Consider the following 22,465-nt stretch of genomic DNA (forward strand, 5'->3'; position numbering starts at 1 on the left):
GCTCCTGGTGTGGCCTAATGCTACCCAGGACCCATCTCTCCCTTCACCTCATCTCTCCGTGGCCATACCATGTGCTGAGGCCTTTATTTTTTCCTGTATTTCCAGTGTTCTTTGTCAATACAGACATCTGGAGGTCATTGTGCAGCCCTCTCAATTAATTCAGTCCAATTAATAAATTACAGGGTGGATTTGGGGCTGGGAGTGGTGGGGGAACCTTCCAGGCATCCCCGGCTGGAGAGCTCTTACAATCAGACTTGGAGAGCCCTCCTCAGAGGCAGTCTGCAGGGCTGGGCCCCAGCCTGCAGGCCGCCTGGAGGATGGTTGGCCTACCCTGACACCAAGACATTTTTCTTTCCTTACAGAGTATATTTTAATAGGAGGACAGCCCCTGGGCTGGCTGGTGTCTCTCCTTCCTGACTGAGTTTTTCCAGATTAGCCTCCTGTGGGGCTGCCTTGCACATTATAGCAGTTGAGTACTTTAGCCCCTGGCCATTAAGTACCAGTAATTGTCCCAGGCAGTGTCGCAAACAGTGCCCCCTCCCCCAATATCCAAATGCCCTGTGGTGAGGAACAGTACATTAAGTGTCCTGCCATGCACTTGTGATGTCCTTATTTCAAGAATAAACTTTTAAAGGTTCCTGAATGCCTGAAGAATGAATTCAGACTCCTTAAGCTTGCTTGCAGAGCTGTCTCTGTTTTTGTTCCATCCCACATTTTTAGTTCTTTTGGTATATCTATGTTTCCTTATCCCCCTTGTTTACTTTTCTGCCCATGTAATGTTGCCTACCTTGTTCTGCCCGACCTCTGCTCAGCACTCAAGGCCCAGTCTGAAGGTAACCTCACTAATGAGGTCTTAGTTTTGCTCCCAGCAAGAAGTGATCTTATCTTTTCCTACATTCCAGCAAAATTTTTATTTATTTTTTTACCTCATTTAGTTACCTTATGACCATTAAATTGATATAGTAATCATATTAGTGTTATGATTACTATATAATAAATTATGATATATTTATAATATTAATAGGCTATTAATAAATTGAAGCTTTTTTTTTTTTTTTTGTCTTTTCAGGGCCTCACCCACAGCATATGGAGGTTCCTAGGCCAGGGTCTAATGGGAGCTATAGCTGCCTGCCTATGCCACAGCCATAGCAATGCAGGATCCAAGCTACATCTGTGACCTACATCACAGCTTACAACAGCACCGGATCCTTAAGCCACTGAGTGAAGCCAGGGATTGAACCTGCATCCTCATGGATAATAGTCGGGTTTGTTACCACTGAGCTACGGTGGAAACTACTGTGTTTTTTTTTTTTTTTTTTGAAGCTTTTTTTATACAAACGTTGCTGTTTTAAGATTCTCCTATCACAGACACTTCTTTAGATTAGCGACTATTTCTTACTCCTATTTATTTCCTAAAGACTGCTAGGCACTAAAATAGTTAACTGTTGGAAGAGAGGTATTTGAGACTGGTTGAGGGAGTGCTCAGTTTTTCTCCTCCTGTTCAGATAAGCTTTTCATAACTTTCCTTCCTTCCTCCTCCTTCCCTCCCTCCCTCCCCTTCCTTCCTTCCCCTCTTCTTAGAGTGCTCTTTAAAGATTTCATTACATGTGGATTAAGAAGTAATGAAGTGAACTAGATTGCCTTCATTTCCATGTTTCTTTAAAAACAACAGTGCTTATTTCTTTTTAATTCTAGATTCAACAATGTCTCACCCATCTTGGCTGCCACCCAAAAGCACTGCTGAGCCCCTTGGCCACGTGCCTGCACGGATGGAGACCACCCATTCCTTTGGGACCCCTAGCATTTCAGTGTCCACACAACAGCCACCAAAGAAGTTTGCCCCAGTTGTTGCTCCAAAGCCCAAGTACAACCCATATAAGCAACCTGGTGGTGAAGGTGAGTGTGGGGATTTCAGAGGTGGGTGCCTCTAATGGGAGAGTTTAATATAATAAAAGTGATTTGTAGCTGTGGTGGGAAAAGGTAGCTCAAAAATCTGTAGTGTGCTTATTATTGTGTGTAGACTACCAAAGGTTAAAGAGCACCTAGTAACCATCTAAGCAACTCTTTTTTTGGGGCATAAAGAGTCTGTCATCTTTTAGGGGTTGTATGACTAAGTGAGTTAGGGCCACTCACAGTGAGTTAGGGCCAGAGCTACAACTGGAACTCTCATCTCTTTATTCTTAGCTTAGTGCCCTTCTATTGCAGTGTCCTCCAGCCCACCCCATTGTCTTGTAGAAATGTGTTTATCACCCAATTGCCCCTCCCTCCCTCTTGCCTTTGGACAAGTGTCCTGAAATGCTGGGATCTGATGGGAAATCCATACAAAACAAAGCTAATAAGGCACTCAGAATTGTTTTCCACTCTCTGCTGTCTGGAGAGTTCTGTGTGATCTGCAGTTGTTGAAGCCCACAGACATTTGAACGAAGCCTAGTTTTAGGGGTTTTAATAATGTACATTCAGTTGACATCAAGGGGAACTTGAAGATCCGCCTGATCTCAGCATCCCAGGTGTACCTGCATGGATACGCTCACACACTGAACCCCACAGGCAGCATAAAGAGTGGCATACTATTGGAGTTCCCTTTGTGGCTCAGTGGTTAACGAGTCCGACTAGGAACCATGAGGTTGCGGGTTCGGTCCCTGCCCTTGCTCAGTGGGTTAATGATCCGGCGTTGCCGTGAGCTGTGGTGTAGGTTGCAGACGCGGCTCGGATCCCGCGTTGCTGTGGCTCTGGCATAGGCCAGGGGCTACAGCTCCGATTCAACCCCTAGCCTGGGAACCTTCATATGCCGCGGGAGCGGCCCAAAGAAATAGGAAAAAAAGACAAAAAAAAAGAGTGACATACTTTTAATAAAGTTTCCATATTCTTATCAATCCATGTCAGCAGCTCATCTAAGCCCATGAAGCAGTAGAATGTTAGACTTTTGGGAACTGAGGGAGAAGAGGCAGTGAATGGAGATTATTCCATGCCTCTATTTTCTCCCTCATCCTACTTTTTAAAACAATTACCTCACCTTCTCCAGGATGTTTGTAATTCCTTCTTGGATGACATTAGTGTGTTTGTTCCAACAATTTTGCATGAGACTGTTTCACACTCTGTGATGTAGTCCAGTCTTTCTCTTTTCTTTCTAGTCCTCTCCATGCCCCCATAAACACTTTACTTGTCTATTCATATTTTAGGACTGAAGTCAGAGGCCTAGTCCAGATGTCCAGTTGTGTCAGGTAGCTGGACGCTTAGGCAGGTGGAAGGGAGGAGGTCATGAACACCTGGGCTGTGGCTTTTTGGGTCTCCGTCGTTGAGAAAGGGCAGCAACAAGACCATGAGAGATCTGCTCTGGAAAATCAGTACATGAAGCCCGTGGTGCACTACCTGTCCCCATGCAGTGCCTGAAACCCTGTTGGCCGTGAAGGAGACTACACCGTTTCAGCCAATCAAGGACACAGTGGGACTGGTTTTCTTTGGCTATTCTTCTTTAGTGATTGCAGGGCTTAGGAATGGGATGTAGAGGAGAATCCCTCTTCACATGACAACAGGAGTCATTGTTGGCTTCTGCATCTGTTTTCTCAGTGTTTCCCCTGCTCTGATCACTAGGAGGTTTGTTATTTTGTCTCCCCACTTTTGGCAAGAGCTAAAATCCCTTTAATATGAAGGGGACAAAGACAGGCTTTCTTGTAGAGAAGGAGGCAGAGGTGTGAGGAGTCTAGTAGGTATGACCATCAATGCACCCCTGAGGGCCAGGGTGAAGCAGGTCCTAAATAGTACAGGCTAATAAATGGTATGTGTGAGAGGGAGGAGAGAGGCGTATAATGGTTGCCCTTCAGACTCCTGTACTCTGAGTGCTGGGAGTTTTGGTGAACTGGCCCCTTGGTCGACTTCCTGTGTTGAGATGCCCCATCCTCTTTACTATACTATGTGAGGTGCTCCCGCTGTCTAGCTGGTTCTCCAGTGACACTGGCATCATCTCTGATGCTTTGCAGCTCTTTACTCAACTCTTTCTTTCTTAACATGTCACTATACACCCTTTTGTCACCTATCACAATCCTGCTTGTTTCACCTTTCCCAGTGTCTGGGCCTGACCTAGATGTACAGACGTACTCTCTCTCTTCCCTGGGGCTCCATATACGTCTTATTTCTACTTCTTTTTTGCTCCTCCTGCTCTCAATCTGACATTACTGAACATACAGTTCAGGTGAGGCACTATGCTTTTTCATTGTCGTTATTGCCTTGTCCAAGTGTTTTGTTTTGTTTTTCCACATAATGAAGTGGAACTTAGAGAAGATAGGTGACATTCTCTATGTTTTTGTGGCTACTAAGTTTCTGAATGAGAATGTTGTTCCCACTCAGTGTGCTATACTTCATGGCATATGTGGCACTCAGGTCCATGAGATGGTGATGCTTTTCTACTTCCGAATAAGAGTATGAGCTTTGTTTCCCCATTTAAGCAACAAGACGTGGTTTCCCACTCATCCTTATGTTCCTCTTGGCTCTTATTATGCTACTGTGTTTTTAGTGGCAATGGTTGTGTATGGTCACATGTATGTCTGTATGTTCTTATGTGTGTATATATTTGGATGGATGGCGGATGGCTGGATGGGCGAGTGTACTGTTCGGTGAGTCTTCTCTTGCAATCAGCAGTTTGGAATGTGGCATCCTCATTCCAAGCAACTCAGTCTCATTTCATTTCTGAAGTCTTGATTCTTTCTTGCAATTCTGCCAGTCTCTCTCTTTTTAATATAACCTTTTTTTGAATACATGAAGGAAGAAATTTCCCTTGCATATATACATTTTAAAGACAAACATGGGCAAAGGTTCATGGATATTCAGACTTTTTAAAATGTAGTTATATCTCTTCATCTGCTGTATATTATGACATGATATTTGTTAGAAGTGTAAGATTTGCTTCATTTTATATTTAATTTAAATGTTAGTGCATCTTCTCTTGCTTTCAATTTTTTATAATTTATGTTACTCTTTGTTTAATTTTTTTATACATTTGTAAAGTTTATATCCATCTTTTTTTCCTTTTTTGTCCATTTAAAATGTTCTATACCATTAGTGAAATCCCCAGGTAATAGGTAACTCATTTTTTATGTACAGGGTGAGTTGATGATACCATGGTCTCATTCCTCAGCTGATGCTATTCTTTGCCTCTATACACACTCACCCCTCGGTTTCTAGCCCATAAAGTCTTAACATTCATAGCTTAATGCAGAGCCTGACTCTGAAGAACCTAAGCCACAAAGGCAGAGCATTAGAACTAATAGGAATCACATAGTCCACCCTTTTCTGATGTAAGAGTGAGAACTGCAGTGCAGAGAGCGTATGTGATTTTCTTGGAGATGCATGGCTTGCTCATGGTTAAGTTGGCATTGGATCTCAGGTCCCCTCTCTCTGAGTCCAGAGTTATCCAGGATCTCGTGAATCTCTTTGTCACCCTGCCATAATTGCTCTGCATCTTGTACAATCCTTATCACAGCTGGCCTTCTAATAGTAAATCTATTTTACATAGGCCTGTCTCCTTCAGTAGACTTGGACCGTTATAGGCAGGGGCTGCCTGATTCTTGCCTTTACTGCCAACAGCGTCCAGCAGGATACCTGACACAGAGTAGGTACTCAGTAATGTTTGCGGTGAAAGTTAACCACAGTGGAATGAACCTGCTTATCCAGGCAGCAGTTTCAAGCTTCTCAGCTGCTTATTAGGCTTTATAGTTCTGCAGCTCAATCCACATGTTTGAATGACTTTTACCTCCTTTTTCCATTCCTCGAGCTTTTTTAGCGCAGGATTTGTTTATCCACTGCTACCTTGAATTACCGATTACATTTCTTGCCCTGGTATTATGTCTGTGATCTCTAGAGTTTGCTTTCTTATTTTTAAATTCTCATTGTGAAAGTAGGAAAAAAATGCCTACTTGTTTTCCACATCAACTTATATTTATGTGATACTGTATGTTATAACCTTCTTTTATAAGGTATTCTGCTAATAACTTTCTTTACAGGGCTTTGGCACATCTAAAAATGGTGTATGCTCACCTCCCCTCCTTCCTAGTTATTAGCTCTTTAGGCCTCAGGGCCCTTTTATTTTACTACCATTATTCTGATTTTTTGTTGATTTTTTTTTTTTCCCTCAACAACTTGTGTGTCTAAGAATGTCCCTAGATTTCTAAATGTCTTTTTGGTGGATTTCCCGTTGTGGCCTATTGGTAACAAACCCGACTGCTATCCATGAGGACATGGATTTGATCCCTGACCTCGCTTGGTGAGTTAAGGATCGGGTGTTGCTGTGAGCCTTGGTGTAGGTCGCAGACATCAGGTCCTGCATTGCTGTGGCTGTACCTAGGCTGGCAGCTGCAGCTCCAAATAGACCCCTAGCCTGGGAACTTCTATATGCCGAAGGTGGGGCCCTAAATAGACCAAAAAAAAAAAAGTCTTTTTGTGTCCTGTACCATATGCTTATGAGTCCATGTATATTTTTTATTGTTTTGTCTTACAAATATTACCATATGGAGTGTCTACATTATTTTTTAGTTTAATGAGTTTGGTATGTATGTATGGTTTTATATCATCACCTTCTCTTCCAGACTGATGAGGGCAACAAGATGATGTGATTTTTTTTCTGGTCATTAAGGTATTAGTCAGTCAGTAGTGTTCTTTATACCGAGTCCCCTCTCTGCTTCAAATTTGCAAACAAAAATACCCCAAAGCCTTAGAGTTTGATCAGAACAAGATATAGATATTTCTTTTTCTATTCTTGAAAGATACCAAAGTAAGTGAGGTTTCCTACTTTACTAATTATTTTCATAAAATGGCTTGAAATTTTCCTCTTTTTGCAAGTCTAACAATTGGAAATTTGCTCTCAATAGTTTGGCTGAATGAAATTTGATAATATTTTGTATCCATTATTGTCATAAAGAATGATTTGTAAAGTTTTCAAGTTTATAAGGTTGAAGTTATTTTGTGGCCCGGAGTTAACTTTCTTCAATATCTGAAATTTCTTTTTAGGTTTGTTTTTTTAGTGCCGTACCTGTGGCATATGGAAGTTCCCAGCTTAGGTGTCAAATCAGAGCTGCAGCAAGTAGCCTACATCACAGCCACAGCAATGCCAGATCCAAGCTGCATCTGTGACTTACACCACAGCTCATGGTAACACTGGATTCTTAACCTACTGAGCGAGGCCCGGGATCAAACCCTCATCCTCATGGAGACTAGGCAGGTTCATTACTGCTGAGCCACGACAGGAAATCCTAAAAATATTTTTTATTATTTTATTTATTTATTTATTTATTTATTTATTTATTTATTTTTGTCTCTTTGCCTTTTCTAGGGCCACTTCCCGTGGCATATGGAGGTTCCCAGGCTAGGGTCGAATCGGGGCTGTAGCCACCAGCCTACTCCAGAGCCACAGCAACGCGGGATCCGAGCCGTGTCTGCGACCTACACCACAGCTCATGGCAACGCCAGATCCCTAACCCACTGAGCAAGGCCAGGGATCGAACCTGAAACCTCATGGTTCCTAGTCGGATTTGTTAACCACTGCGCCACAACAGGAACTCCCTAAAAATATTTTTTAATTGTAAAGTTTTAATACAGTGTATCCATAGGGTACAAATTCAAGGTGATCCTTTCAGTAGAATTTCTTTTATTTGTACAGTCCTTTGTAGCTTATACAACACTTTTATATTCACTGTCATTTAATTCTCAAAAGAGATTTCTTAGTGTAGCTCTCTGAGTTAAGTAGAACAGATGTTATTGCCATTTATTGAGTGGTAATCTACCAGAAGTGAAATAACTTATTCAGTAATTACATAGCTAGTAAAATTGTAGAGCTAAGCTCTGTTCTTTATATCTAGGGCTCTTGCTTATTTTAACAGGTTCTTTCTATTTATTGGATGTTGGGGTAGATAGCCCCATCTATTCTAACTCTATTATTTTATTATTTCATGACTCTTCTTTGAAATTAATTTGAATATGGTTGCCCTTTTCACAAACTTTTCCTACATATATTACCTTTTATACTTCCTTATAATATAAACAAAACCTCTGTTTTCAAGCTTTGCCTGCATTGCTTCATCTAGACTTGTAAAGTCAGATTGGAATAGATGAATTCTATTCAATGATAGTCCTAAGCCTGGAGATCTTTTACTAGATCTCATTGTGTTTTCTGCTACCTGAGGTTACTGTTCTATTCTATGGAGAGGGAGTAGTTATAAGTGATTGCTTTTGGGTTAAACTTAGTAACTAGAACAGAATGCCATCATAAACAATGGGTCTCCCTTGTTTCCTTTCTACTTCCTTGCCAGAGCCATTCTTCGTGCTTTAATCACAGTCTTTAAGCAGAAGTAGAAAAGAGTTTGAAGATTATCTAGGCCATTTCTTTCACTTGTCAATTGTGAAAACTCAGTCTGAGAGGAAAGAGAATGTCTTCCCAAGGTTACCCAAGAGTTTGGGCTGAACTGGCTCCAGAATTCAGGCCCTAAATGTGCTTGTTCCGATGGGTCTCCACTGTTTTAGTTTGGAGGAAACAAGGTTGGGGCTTGGTTCCCAGGAATTGATGAGTCTGATTATTGCTTTTGGGTGGAGAACTAGACGTTAGTGATGTGAAGTCATGTAACCTGGTAAGCAAGATATTTTTGTTTTCTCAACAGATAGCTAAAATTTGAGGGAAATGGATGGCTACCTATGGCGATGTATTTGAAGAAGTAACTTAGAATGGACTTTTTCTGCCATTTTTATGTTGAATGTGTAAGCCAAGTTGATGCTTCTTCTCTTACAGTTAGTAAAATCTTTTTCTTTTTTAAATGTGGAATAATTGGTAGTAAAAAATGTACGAGGACTGATAGTGAACTCTGAACAAGTGATATCTAAATATTTATATTCATAGTATACTCTCCTGTCTCTGGAGTCTTGTAGTCTCTGTCTCTGATGTGAAAGGCGAATCTGGCTTGCAACTTTGGATGTACACATGGGAAACATCTTGCTTATTTAGTTCTGCCAGTCCTGTTAAGTTGCCAGCCATCACAGAAGAGCACTTGCAACTTCTCAGACTGTTTGTTATAATTACTCCTGGTCGGTCATGAGGATGGTCGCAAATTCACTGAACCATCACAAACTCTAATGAGACTCAGTTTGACTGGCATGTCCCTTTTCTAGTTCAGGGTAAGTATCTTGAGCCTCCTCTATCACGTGGAGTGCAGTACATGAATTTTAATTTTCAGAGCCTCAGGGGGGAAAGAGGACAAGCCATTCATTCATTAAAGGGGAAGATAATAATTGTATTAATTTGATTTTTACATTGCATCTCCCTGAAAAGAAAAAACCTATAATTCTTTGGGTGAAATCAGATCTTACTAAATATTCCTAGGCCTTTTTGACACTCAAAAGAGCCAAAGTTCAGTGCTATGTTGGTGGTGAGGGCATTTACATTCAAGCCTCAGTTTAACCACTTGACCTTGGGCATGACAATTTCTTATTCCATATTTTCTTAATTTATAAAACAAGTTGGTGATATTAGTTATCTTATGAGATTGTTTTGAGGATCAAATGTAACAATAAATGTAAAAATGTTTTATAAATCATAAAACACCTAGGAATTACTATTACATACTTATTAAACGATCACTTACTTGAAACAGAATTTGTGCCAGACACTCTTCTAGTGGGCTGAAGTGATGAAAAAAACTTAGATTGATTCCTGTCTTCATGAAGTGTGATTCCTGCTGTAATTAAAATAACTAGTTGTTTTTATTAATACTAAGTAATATTGATAATATTATAAAATGGTATTTATTTAATAAATGCATTTCATAATTCTATACATACTGTTACAAGTAATTCTAAGTTATCCAAGTACATAAGACTAATAAATGTATAGTGATATAAATATTAATAGTGGTAGTATTCATAAATACTGAGAAACAGTAATTAATTTCTAATAACATTGATAGGAATCACAGTGCCACAATACTATAATATTACAAAATTCTTGAACCTGGAGGAATCCTAAAAATTATCTAATACAACACCTTCATTTCTTGGAAAAGATAGTTAACTCCCTAATAATTTGTAGGAGTTATAAGGTCTTTGCTCTAGAGATGCTGTAAATAATTAATTGAAATTGTCGAGTACAGGCAAGGGCTATTACCTCAGTATTAAAGGTGCAGAGAGATCAGTTGGCTTGTTCAGTATTACAGAATAGTAAGTGGTGAGGCTGAGTTTGGACCCTGTGGACCCTTCCATGATTGCCATAGTTCTGTGCCACCAAAGTGTTATGGTTGACTTGTTTAAAAGTGATAGTGATAGAATTAATATATGTGCAAAGAGTAGATTAGATGTTTTAGAACAAAAAGAATTCATGTTTGTTGGCTAAAAATCTCTTTTATTTTGCAACCTGTCAGATTAATTTACTGCTGAAGTGAATTCCTTAATGAGGTGGTGGATTCCTCATCCCTGCCTTACCCAAAAACTGTGAATAATGCAATATTGTATAGTGAGGTGCTCTTTAATCCTCTTCATTTTTTAAATTATATAAAATGTGTAATACAATTTTCACTTCATATTTTAAACCTAAACAAAGCTTAATTTCTTTCTTGGGAATAAAAATAAATATAGAACCACAATAAGTTATCACCACACACCTATTAGAACAGCTAAAATAAAATAATTGTATCATATGCTGGTGAGGATGTGGAGAAGCTGGATGTCTCAAACATTGCTGGTAATTATATGCAAAATGTTACAACTACCCTGGAAAACTTTTTGGCAGCGCCCCCCCCCCCACTTTTTTTAACCAAAGTAATTGTGTACTACCTATATGATTTACAAGTTGTACCCCTGGGCATTTTATCCAGAAACATGAAAAGTTATGTTCACAAAAACCCTGTATGTGAATGTTCATAGCAACTTTTTTCATAATGGCAAAATACTGGAAATAATCCCAAATGCCCTTCAGTGGGTAAATGTTTAAATAGACTCTGGTACATCCATGTAATGGAATAGTACTATTTATTAATAAAAAAGAGTGATCTATTGATACATGCGATAGCCTGGATTGAATTAAGGGCATTATGTTTAATGAAAAAGAAAAATCAATCTTGAAGGATTACGTATACCATATAATTCCATTTATAAAACATTCTTGAGATGACAAAATTCTGAAGATGGAGAACAGAGTAGTGATTGTTAGGGGACAGGAGAGAGGATGGAGTGGGGCAGGGAATGCATATGCATACCAAGAAAAGCAACATGGAGTCTGTGGTGGTGGTTATGTGAACCTGCACATGTGTTAAAATTGCATAGATCTATATACGCACACACAAGGGAATGCAGGAAACCGAATAAGGGCTAGTTATCAGTAATGAAATAATGTCAGTTTTCCTGGGTTTGATATTGTGTTATATCTATATTACATGTTACTCTTAGGAGAAGCTGGGTGAGCCGTTCATGCGATCCTTTGTATCATTTTTACAACTTTCTGTGAGTCTATATTTTAAAATAAAGAAGTTTAGTAATAATTATACATCTCTCTATCTCTCTATCTATCTCTCTATCTATCTATCATCTATCTTCATGTTTTCTTCCCTCTTAAGGTGACATCTTGTATGCACCATGCTTTGATGGTTATAATGGTAGTTTGAACCAGTAGTTTTCTGGTTTGGGGCCAGTCATCAGAAAGACTTGGGGAACTGACAAACAAACAAACATACAAACAAATAACACAGTCCATGAGGCTCATGTCAGTCCTATAGAATCAGAATCTCAGGGCGTGGGCTTCAGAAATCTGTATTAAAACAAAACAGAACTCTTCAGATAATTCTGATAGGTGCTCAACCAAGTTTGGAGACCATTTGTTTTTTTCAGTAATTCCAGGGGTCACTGGTGTAATACCTTCGAGCCTTCTCCAGGTCCTATGAGCACAGACTCTCTCCTTAGTTAATGATGCAACTATTGAAGTCATGCATCTTTTATCATATGAAAAATGTGGAGATTCAGGGAGAATCATCCTACATATTGCTATGGTATTCCCTCTGTGCTTTCATCATAAATACCAGTTTCTCACATATATTGTCCCAAGGACTTTTAATTTGGATCCCCAAAAAGAAGAAGATGTAAATAAAAATGAAACATTCTTTTAGAATGCCTCAGCAGTGCCCAAGCTTCTGCATTTGCTCTCATGTAACTTCAAGTAACAGTGCCTGAAATTCCAGCCGATTTTGGGTCATGAAAGGCCTATGTAAATATTCTATAACTGGATTCATTATGAATGTTATAAAAATAAACCTGATACTTAAGCCTTTGGGCGAATATACCATATAAAGAAGTCTACCCTGGAACAATAATTGACCCTAGGAGTTGTAAAAGAAAAAATAATATCATGGTATTGTATTTTTAGCATCCTTCTTTAAATTTACGGTATCCAGAAACTGGACGGCGGAAAATAGCACCAGGGACAAATGAATACAAGCCCCTGAGGTGTGACACCTTGAGCCTGCTAGCACTTTGACCTTCTAGCATTCTCTCTTATTATCCATTCTGTTTGTTGTTTTGTACATTGCCTCTCTCAAACAGAAGAGATGATCTGCCAGTTGAGATAGACATGTAATAGCCACCGTATACCCGTGAAGTTGCATTCTGTAAATTAAGTGTAAAAGCCGATGAAAGATGTGCTGTAGGAGAAATTGGGGGAAGCTTCACCTATGTTGCATATGGAGATGTCAGATGAGGGGACATCTGAGCTGAGTCTTGAAGAGTGAGTTAGTTGTTAGCCAGGCAAAAAAGGGTGGTGGACAGCATGACATGCCAAGCAAGGGAGTGGCATGTACTAAAGCAGAGGAAGTTGCCCATTTTGAACCTTGTAATTTTAGCAGCTCTTCTCTGACATACTTAGTGCATCTGGGCTCTTGGGAGCTTTGCAATGAGCAAAGTAACTTCACTGAGTGGACTCAACATCTAGTGTGCTTTGACATATATCTCTAGGAATAGCTCCAGGAAGTTGAGTAGCTACAGGGAAGAAGCACCAAGAAATAAGGATATACTAATCTTATTGCACCGCGGGCAAGAAGTACCATCTTGTTGGTCCTGGCAAGAAGGATCATGCCATTTCTCTCCAAGTGTCTATCATGCTTGAAAACGAAATGTTTCATTTTTTTTTTGTCTTTTGTCTTTTTTGTTGTTGTTGTTGTTGTTGCCATTTCCTGGGCCGCTCCCGCGGCATATGGAGGTTCCCAGGCTAGGGGTTGAATCGGAGCTGGAGCCACCGGCCTTCGCCAGAGCCACAGCAACGCAGGACCCGAGCCGCGTCTGCAACCTACACCACAGCTCACGGCAACGCCGGATTGTTAACCCACTGAGCAAGGGCAGGGACCGAACCCGCAACCTCATGGTTCCTAGTCGGATTCGTTAACCACTGCGCCACGACGGGAACTCCTGAAAACGAAATGTTTCTGTATTTGCAGATGCTATGACAAAAAAGAAGGGGAAAAAAAATCGTCTCTCTTTTAATTCTACGCAAACTAGGTCAAACAAGCCTTTTTACCTAGTCAAACACTCATCTTTAAGAATGTGTGATGTGAGCCAACTAAAAAAAAAGTATTTTGTTCTGGTTTATCTCTTTTTTTTGGAGTGATCCTGAGAAAATAGGAAGCAATGAAAGAAGAACTTTATTATGAAATATTCATTACAACTTGCAACTTTAAAGATGTGTGTGTGTATGTGTGAGAAGAGATTTTGAAGCACTTTCCCACATAATCTCTAATTTAATCACCACCATCTACTGTAATGTATTATGGTTCCTTTATTATTAAGCTTCCTGGAGACAAATGAAAAAAAAAATCTGAAATTCAGAGGACCATTGGTGAAGCTTATAAACATAGAAGCCACATTTGACCAAAATTTTAGTATTTTCCTTCAAGTAAAGCATGGGCAGGTGATATTGAATAACTGCTTTATAGTAAATGTTGATTATTGCTATTACTAAAATGATTTCTATGGCAGAATGTTGTTGGAAGAATGAAAAACTTTTTAATGGATTTTTTTTTTTCTTTTTATGACTGCACCTGTGGCATATGGAAGTTCCTGGGCCAGGGGCTGAATCAGAGCTGCATCTGAGGCCTGTGCCACAGCCATAGCAACACTGGATCCCAGCCTTATCTGCAGTCTACGCTGCAGCTTGTGGCAATGCCAGATCCTTAACCCACTGAGCGAGGCCAGGGATTGAACCCGCATCCTCACAGAGAAAATATCAGGTTGTTAACCCACTGAGCTACAGTGGGAACTCCCTTAGTGGATTTATTAGTCATTTCATCTAAAGTCCACTCTGCTTTGCTGTTAATCTAACCTTTTTAGTTACACTGTAAAAGTTGGTTATTATGACCCTGGGTCTACAGAGATTATAACACAAAGTGAAACAATCAGCACAGGGCAAAGCTGGAATTTAAATCCTTGCTTTTTACCTTCAATTCCAGAGCTTTTCCTCAACACTATGTTGTATCTCATGTTAGTGCTATTATTATTATCTTCTATTAAAAGAAGAAAAAAATTCTCACCATTATTTTTCCTAATCATGACCATTCAGAGCTGTATGGAAATTGAAATAACATGTGAAAATTGCTTAGAATCACCTGTGCCTTGGTGTATATGGAATGATGGATGAAAGTTAAAACAACCAAAGTGATTCCTATACGTCATTACCAAGAAGACATTATTTCAGAGAATCTTTGGAAAATCACTTGACATATCCATTAATTCTGGTGAATTATGTCATCTTGCTTAGCTTGTTAGATGTCATTGGTGGTTTTATTGATATTAAAATGAGATTAAAATTACATTTACGTTTACTGATATTTTTGTTATTAATATGTCCATATATTATAATGTCCTGTGGTGTATTAAGTGCTTCCTCTGTAAAAATTATTTACTGGGAAAGAAATCTCCAAGTTATATGATGTGTATCTTGAAATGTCACCATTTGAAGTGTCATACATACCCACCCAATGTGGTTCCTGGTAGACTGAATTTGCATTTTCATATCTCGCCCTCTGCCTTACTTCAGTTCCCCTACTAGGCCCAATTCAGATTTATCTCATACCATTTTTATTAAACAGGGCTCTATAACAGATGGGAAAAGAGTAAAAACACATTCCAGCCCTTAAACAGTTTATATTTTCATTAGAAACCTGACAAATGAAAATTATAATGTAACTAAAAATATAAAGCTATAAATTCTGTTTGTGAAGTGGCTTTATGTTCAACTTCTCAGATGGTTTAATTGAATTTTCTTGGGGCCAGGACCAGATCAGAAGGTTAAAAGAGGGGAGGTATTGGGGTGGCAGGATGTAGATTAACCTCAGGTAGATCTGAGTTCAAGTTTTGATTTTACCCTTTACTTCTCTAGGAATTTGGCCTTACTAGTTTAAGTGGCTACCTAAGCTCTTTTGATTTGTTCTTACATTAAAATAGAGGTACATATATCTCTAAGAGTTGTTTTTAAAATTAAGCAAATAAATTGGCAGAGTGTCTGTCACAAGATAATGGTCAAATTGATGGAAGCTGCCATCTTTATTGTATTATTATTATTAAAATTAAAGTGTGAATATTAACCCTAGGAGTAATAATTCATAGTTTTTTCATCCATAGATTTTTAATCATAATTGTCCAAATATAACTATGGTTGGCCAATTTTGAAAACACCTTGGTTTTATCCTTTTTTATTCTATGATAATGCTTTGCTAATTGACACTTTAGGATTATCTTGTTTTATTCCTGCTAAAATTATACTATGTTGATAGGTCCTTTTTCTGAATGCAAAACACCTTTCTCGGAGAGAAACGTTACTTGAACTATATCAATATGGAAGAAGAAAGGATTCATTTTTATGGTATCTCTTTAAGAAGGAGGGTTTTGTTTTTTGGTTTTGGTTTTTTTTTTTTTTTTTTTTTTGGCTTTTTAGGGCCTCAACTGAGTCCCATGGACATTGCCAGGCTAGGGGTTGGATTGGAGCTGCAGCTACTTTCCTACGCCACAGCTCATGGCAACGCCAGATCCTTAACCCACTCAGTGAGGCCAGGGAGGGAACCCTAGTCCTCATGGATGGTAGTTGGGTTTGTTACTGCTGAGCCATGATGGGAGCTCCCAAAGAAGGAGCATTTTTGTTATTGAATTAGTATTATAGATAATAATGTAAGTGAACATTATGTAATGAAAACTAAAGTAAACCAGTGATTTTTATTAATTTAAAAAATCTTTTTTGTTTTCCAGATTATCAAATGAGGCAGAGAGATTTTAGAGATGTTAGTAATTATATCATTATAGGAAAATAATTAATTAATTTGCTAGGAGTTTTATCTTGGGTCCTGTTAATCTCTGGGATTCATATTTGAAATTTAGCCAGTCTCTTAAAATTGTGTTTACTCTTGGTCTATGTGTATAACTTTTTCAGGGAGAGGGTCCATGTGTCATCAGATCCTCAAAGAGATGCTTAACTCCACTCATTAAGAAAGATAACCTCCCTTGTTTTAGAGGTCACCAGTCTCCCAAGCCATTTATATCAATGTTGGTTAAATAAAAGCCAGGTTTCCCTTTTCCTCTTGCCACATGTAGGAGGTAGAGTCTAAAAAGAGAACTGAGCATTTGGTGGTGATGGAAGTGGGGGTTCTAATAATTACATTAAAAAAATGCAATGACTGTACAATATAACATGTATACACAATTATATCACAATATATGGTTTTGATAACATGTTCATATTTGTTTGCACATCTCCTCTGGGCAGTGCATTTATAAGGTGAGGCATAGAGATGGATAAGACATGGGTTCTTTCCTCTGAGAGGGAGGCCACACAGATATTCATTCACATTTGATTATTGAGGCGATGGAAGTTCTGTGATGAAACTGCTTGTACCCGGTTCTACAGGTACAAAGCAATCAAGGAGATTCCCGAGTCCTTTATACTATAATATGCTTTCTATTGCCTAGCATGTAATTATTACCCATACATTTTTACTTATTCCTCTTATATGTGAATTTAAAATGTCATATTTGTTCTGCTTCCATTATTGCAGTTTTAAATGATGATTCATCAGTGCAGTGGCCTATTTTAGTGAACCACAATAGCTTGGGTAGAATGAAAAAAAAAAAAAGATTCAACATACTCAGGAATGGAAAGCAGCCATCTTTTTATAGCTAAAATTGCAAACATCTGGCAATTACTCTATTCTACCTCCCTTCAAAAAAAGAAGAATCGTCCGTTCAACTGTGGAGCCTGCCACTGTGTTTAATCAAGGCAGCTATGCAAGCCTCAAGGAGCGATAGGTTTTGATTCAAGGAGGCCATTGCCTAACCCAGTTGGCCAGACGCTCTTTGGAAAGTGCACCATTTAATACTCCCCATATGCTACTGTGTTATGTAATGATAATAATGGTAATATGGCAATTAATGGCTGTAGAAAATCCCTATTTGCTTTCCTGCCCTAGCTCATTTGTGGTGTCTTTTATGGTAGCTTTTATGTTTTTGCAACTTAACTGTTCAGGTCAAGTTTGCCTCTCTCCATCCTCTGGAGCTTTTTGTATTCCTGAGTCGAAGGTTCAGCTATATCAATGCAAGTCATACTTACTGATTTGATTTTTATTATAAACTGGTCTAGTAAAACGTTGAGGGAACAAATTCATTTCTTTTGAAAGCCTGACAGTGATCTTATAGTCAAAAAACAATCCACTGTGCCTATGATTCCCTCATACCCCACCCTTTTTTCTTATTATGATAATTGCTTGTGAAACTAGTTCTTCCCTCCCTGGCAAAAGTCAGCTCTGCTGGCAGGGGAAGTGAGAATGACGGGTGGTTTGCAATAAGGGCTGAGAGTCAGAACTTCTGCATTTTTCTCTTGGGGCCAATGCCAGCTTTCACTCTGGCCATGACCAATGTACTCACCTTTCTATTCCCCATTTACCTTTCTCTTCCTCTGAGCCACTGAAGGGGAGAGGTGGACTTTTCCCTTCCCAGGTTCTGCCAACCTTGCTATCACTGTTTGCCTTTGGCTCTAGGGTATCTTGGTCAATGATCATTATGTGAAGGGATGGAAAAGATGTATTTTTTTTTAAAAAAAAAAGTTTCAATGGCATGGCAATTTTCAAAAACAACCTCAAGTACTAAAAATAGGATGTTTTCTGGTGTTATAGTGTTAGCATTTTATGGTACTTGGAAATCATAGGCATTCAGTGGGGGCCATGAGCTTATTATACCCTTGCTTTTTATGCCTTTGGTAGAACTATGTTCAATACCAAAGCCACTGCCTTAGCTTTGATATTATAATTTTACTAAGCTGTCTCTCCTGCCAGTCTTCCCAAAATCCCACTGAATTTTGCAAACATTTCATTAACTTAACTGCAACTTTACAAAAGTTGAGATTGTGATTGGGGGGGTTTCTGGTTTAAAAAAATATATAAAGGGAAGGAAAGAAACAAGAACTCCTAACAACCTAAAATGCATATCTTAGTTCAACTATTCCATAGAGAACTTGATGGAGTAATGGTCTCTGGAATCTCAAAATGTGTGTCTCCCTTTCTCTGTCTGTATCCAGTAAATTACTGATAGTTCTAGCTTTTCTCCCTCATGAGCACATCTTAGAACTTGGACTTGTTATAGGCAATATTGTTACCCAGTGCTTTTCTCCTTGATGACCTTCCTAAAGTGGAAGAGCCTGTGCCACTTTATGGCTGTGTTGTACTCTTACTTCAGGGCTTAAAAATCCACAAACTTTTTAGAACACAACCTGTGCTATATTGCAGAGGACTTCGACATGCAAGAATCACCTGGGGAACTTTAAAAAAATGCTGAGACTTGGCCTTCACTCTCAGATAATTCTAATATAATTGGTCTAGGATAGGCACCTTTTCTTTTTTAAAAACATTTTCCAAGTCTTAGAACCACTGAGACAGGCCAATCTCTCCTCTGATACTTGAGTTCCTATCACGTCTAACAAGATGTTTTTCATGCTTTTCTTGAATATTTTTAGTGTGTGAAACTGAAACTGCCCTTTCTGTCTTTGGACAGTTCTGAGTTTTTGGAAAGTTTTTCTTTATTTTGATTAGAAATCTGCTCTCATAAAATGTGGACATATTTTTTAATCTTAGGAATTTATAATCTTTAGCCATGGAGTTTAGTTAGTACTTAAAGTTTTAAAAATGTGCCCTCAGGGAGGAAAAATCTGTAACAATCTGATCACATCGCTTGAATGGTAACCAGTTGTCATTAAATAGGACCTCTTCCTTAACCACTTTTGAGTTAGGAGTCTCTGGAAAGGAATGGTGAAGAACAAACAGAAAAACAAATTAAACAAATGTTTTTTCTAGGGAGGCATCATCAGAGTTACCTTGCCAACTAGCCAATTTGACCTCAAGAGCAGGAACTCTTCGCTGGTCACCATTCAATTCATGGTGTCTAACGTGGTTGAGATGCAAATGAGGCATTCAATGACTACTTACTGAATAAATGATAAGTATGACATTTATTGAGGTGGCTCAAATTAAATATACAAACACTGATAGTTTTAAGCATAACAGCAGGTTAGAAAATACAGTGGGAGAAGGTCCCTTTTGCAGGGGAATAAAGCTTAAAATGCCCAAATGCACACATTTAATAAGAGATATGAAACATATGTTCACACAATGAAAAAACAAACAAAATATAACCCTCAACTCTCTGGAAAAACATAAGTCTTGGTAGCAGTCTCCCTGGTATAGATCTGTCCTCTCAGGCAGCCATTAGATTGCTTTGGCTTTAACATATGGTGGAGGTGGGAATATGTTTTATTTGTAGGATCACTTGTATTTCTTTTGGATTAAAAGATATTTTACTATATTCAGGTGAAACCTGCTGCACCCCAGGTCTACCTCTGGTCCTAGTTCTGCCCTTGAAGATTGCAAAGGAAAGTCCTCCTCCCTATTATTTCCATTGTAGGGTTCTAAAGCTTTTAATTATTTTATTCAGCCTATCCTGGAAAGCCTGGTTTGTCAGGGCCCAGAACTAAACTTAATGCTGTTGAGTGCAGATAGAGAGTGGCAAAATTCTCTAAAAGAATTACTTTTCCTAAGCAAAGGTGTAAGTACCAAGAACTGCCTTTCAGCACAGTTTCTTAGGCTTACTTATAGGACTAGTCTATGTGGTATATTACAGTTGACTTTTTAAAAAATCATATATAGTTTTGATAAACAGAATAGAATAAAAGGTCTTGGTGGAGAGGGGTGTGGTAAGGTCAACAAATAACTTTAGATCTTTCTTGAGATTAGATTAAGTAGGTTGATTAGGGCAAATATGACTTATAGCTGAATAAATGAGTTGGAGTTCTTGGAACCTAGGCAAGTCTAAATTTTGAGGAAACAAATTAGAAAAGTTAGAGTTTAGGGAGTTCCCATCGTGGCGCAGTGGTTAACGAATCTGACTAGGAACCATGAGGTTGCGGGTTCGGTCCCTGCCCTTGCTCCGTGGGTTAACGATCCGGCGTTGCCGTGAGCTGTGGTGTAGGTTGCAGACGCGGCTCGGATCCCACGTTGCTGTGGCTCTGGCGTAGGCCGGTGGCTACAGCTCCAATTCAACCCCTAGCCTGGGAACCTCCATATGCCGCGGGAGCGGCCCAAGAAATAGCAACAACAACAACAAAAAAGACAAAAGACAAAAAAAAAAAAAGAAAAGTTAGAGTTTAGAATGAGTAATAGTAAAGGCAAAACTAAGGTAATTAAGATTATTTGGAATTGCCCATGTAATTGTTTTTTGCAGTAGCTATCCCCGATTTATGCTGTTCATGGGTTTAAGTTGTTTTATGGCTATTTATTTATTTATTTATTTTTAAAGGGAGATAGATAATCTACTACTTTCCCTCTGCCCATGCCAGTGATTTGTTATTTGTGTGTTGCAGTTACATGCTACCCCTACTTGGTTGTAGCATGCCTAACACATTGGTCAATCGAAAAAGTGAACATCAAAACCGTTGAAACTCAACCCATAAGTTAAGGTGATAAAGTTGCAGCATCATTCTGCAAGTACACTGACCTTTGTGATTTATTATCCCATATATTTGATTAGAATGTGAAAAGCATATAGTTAGAGTAATAGAGGCAGATGATTGAACACTCATAGACATCTGGAGAGGAAGTACTGGGGAGGTGGTTGCCCAGAACTTCTAAGAGCTTTTTGTGGCAACCTGAGAAGGCAGAGGCATAAGCATGGCTTGGAATTCAAAGCCACAAAAATAAGGCTAAGTTCAATAAAACTGAAAACACTTTTATACCATCATTGATGTATAACTACCCCCACATCAATTTAGATATTTTTTAGCATAAGTAGATTTTATTCATTTTGATATTTTTCCTTCAATTCATTTAACCATGTTATAATTAAGTTCTTTTTTTCCTCTCAGGCTTCTTGGATTCCAAATAATACTATGTTTCAGCCATAGTTCCCTTTAAAGACAGAGTTTTTTTGAGGCATTGCGTTTTGCAAATAGTGAATCTCTAGCATTCCTAAGCAGTGTATCTCATTTAATTTGCTCTATATTGGATGTAACCCAGATAAATATTATCCTGTGTAAAAATATTAACAGTTCTAGACTGAAATTATCATTGGGAATTGCTGCCTCTTCTCCTGGAAAACAGTCTTAGCTCAAGGTTGAGAAAGAGACATCTTAGGATCTGTGCCTATTTTAGAGATTTCAAGGAATTTTCCTTCTCTCCAGCAGTTGCTAGGAACCTTGTTGCTAATAGATCAGTGCATTAGTTGGATATTTGCTGGAAGCAGAGCAAGGGCAAGCTAGAGTCACAGAGAGAATTCCAGGGCAATAGGTTTGCAGGTAGAATCTGGACACCATTGGTGAAGTGCCCTTCAAGACTTCTGTTTCCAGAAATAAACTTAATCCTCATAGCACATGCTATTTCTTCCTTAGAGTGTGAAGAACTGTGAATCCTAGTTAATAGCTTGGATCTATTGCAGAGTTTGACTTTGTTCTGAACACAACCTCAGAATCATATATGGATACTCAATTGAAAGGAGAGAACCAATAACTTGCTAGAATAAAGGAAATTTTACCTTAGCTAAACCCAAAGGGAAGGAGTAGCCACTCGAGAAGGCAACCACTGCACATGACAAGAGCTAACTGAAGGGAAGTGTGGTCCAGTGGAAAGGATACTTATTTGTTGCTCACTTATAGCTTTCATACATCATCAAATCACCCTAGGATGGTTTCCCAATCATAGAACAGTGAGATTGAACAATATTATCTCTTCACTTCCTTCCTGCTCTAAAATTGTATCAAAGTATAATTCAGCTACAGAAATTAGTTAAAACTGGTTACTCCTGAAAGACGTGTACTAAATTTTTCCCATGGAGTTATCATGACTTTAGTAAGCCTGTGAAATGGGCCATACACTCTGTTCCCTTTGCCTCCTTCTGCTATGCCCTTTCAGCTCTTCATTAGAATGGAAGCCTC

The 22,465-nt window shown here is 38.8% G+C and overlaps 1 protein-coding gene across 4 annotated transcripts in view; it reads left to right on the plus strand.

Moving 5' to 3' along the window:
- Nucleotides 1–22,465, plus strand: part of LPP (LIM domain containing preferred translocation partner in lipoma) — a 680,491-nt gene that overhangs the window by 226,206 nt on the left and 431,820 nt on the right. For all 4 annotated transcript variants that reach the window (XM_047788612.1, XM_047788637.1, XM_047788629.1 and 1 more), the window contains one exon: nt 1,696–1,896. In XM_047788612.1, coding sequence (XP_047644568.1) covers nt 1,704–1,896 — 193 coding nt within the window. In that variant the 5' untranslated portion in view covers nt 1,696–1,703. The remainder of the gene's footprint in view (nt 1–1,695; nt 1,897–22,465) is intronic.

The sequence above is a fragment of the Phacochoerus africanus genome, chromosome 1, assembly GCF_016906955.1.
Source record: "Phacochoerus africanus isolate WHEZ1 chromosome 1, ROS_Pafr_v1, whole genome shotgun sequence".
Classification (NCBI taxonomy): Eukaryota; Metazoa; Chordata; class Mammalia; order Artiodactyla; family Suidae; genus Phacochoerus; species Phacochoerus africanus.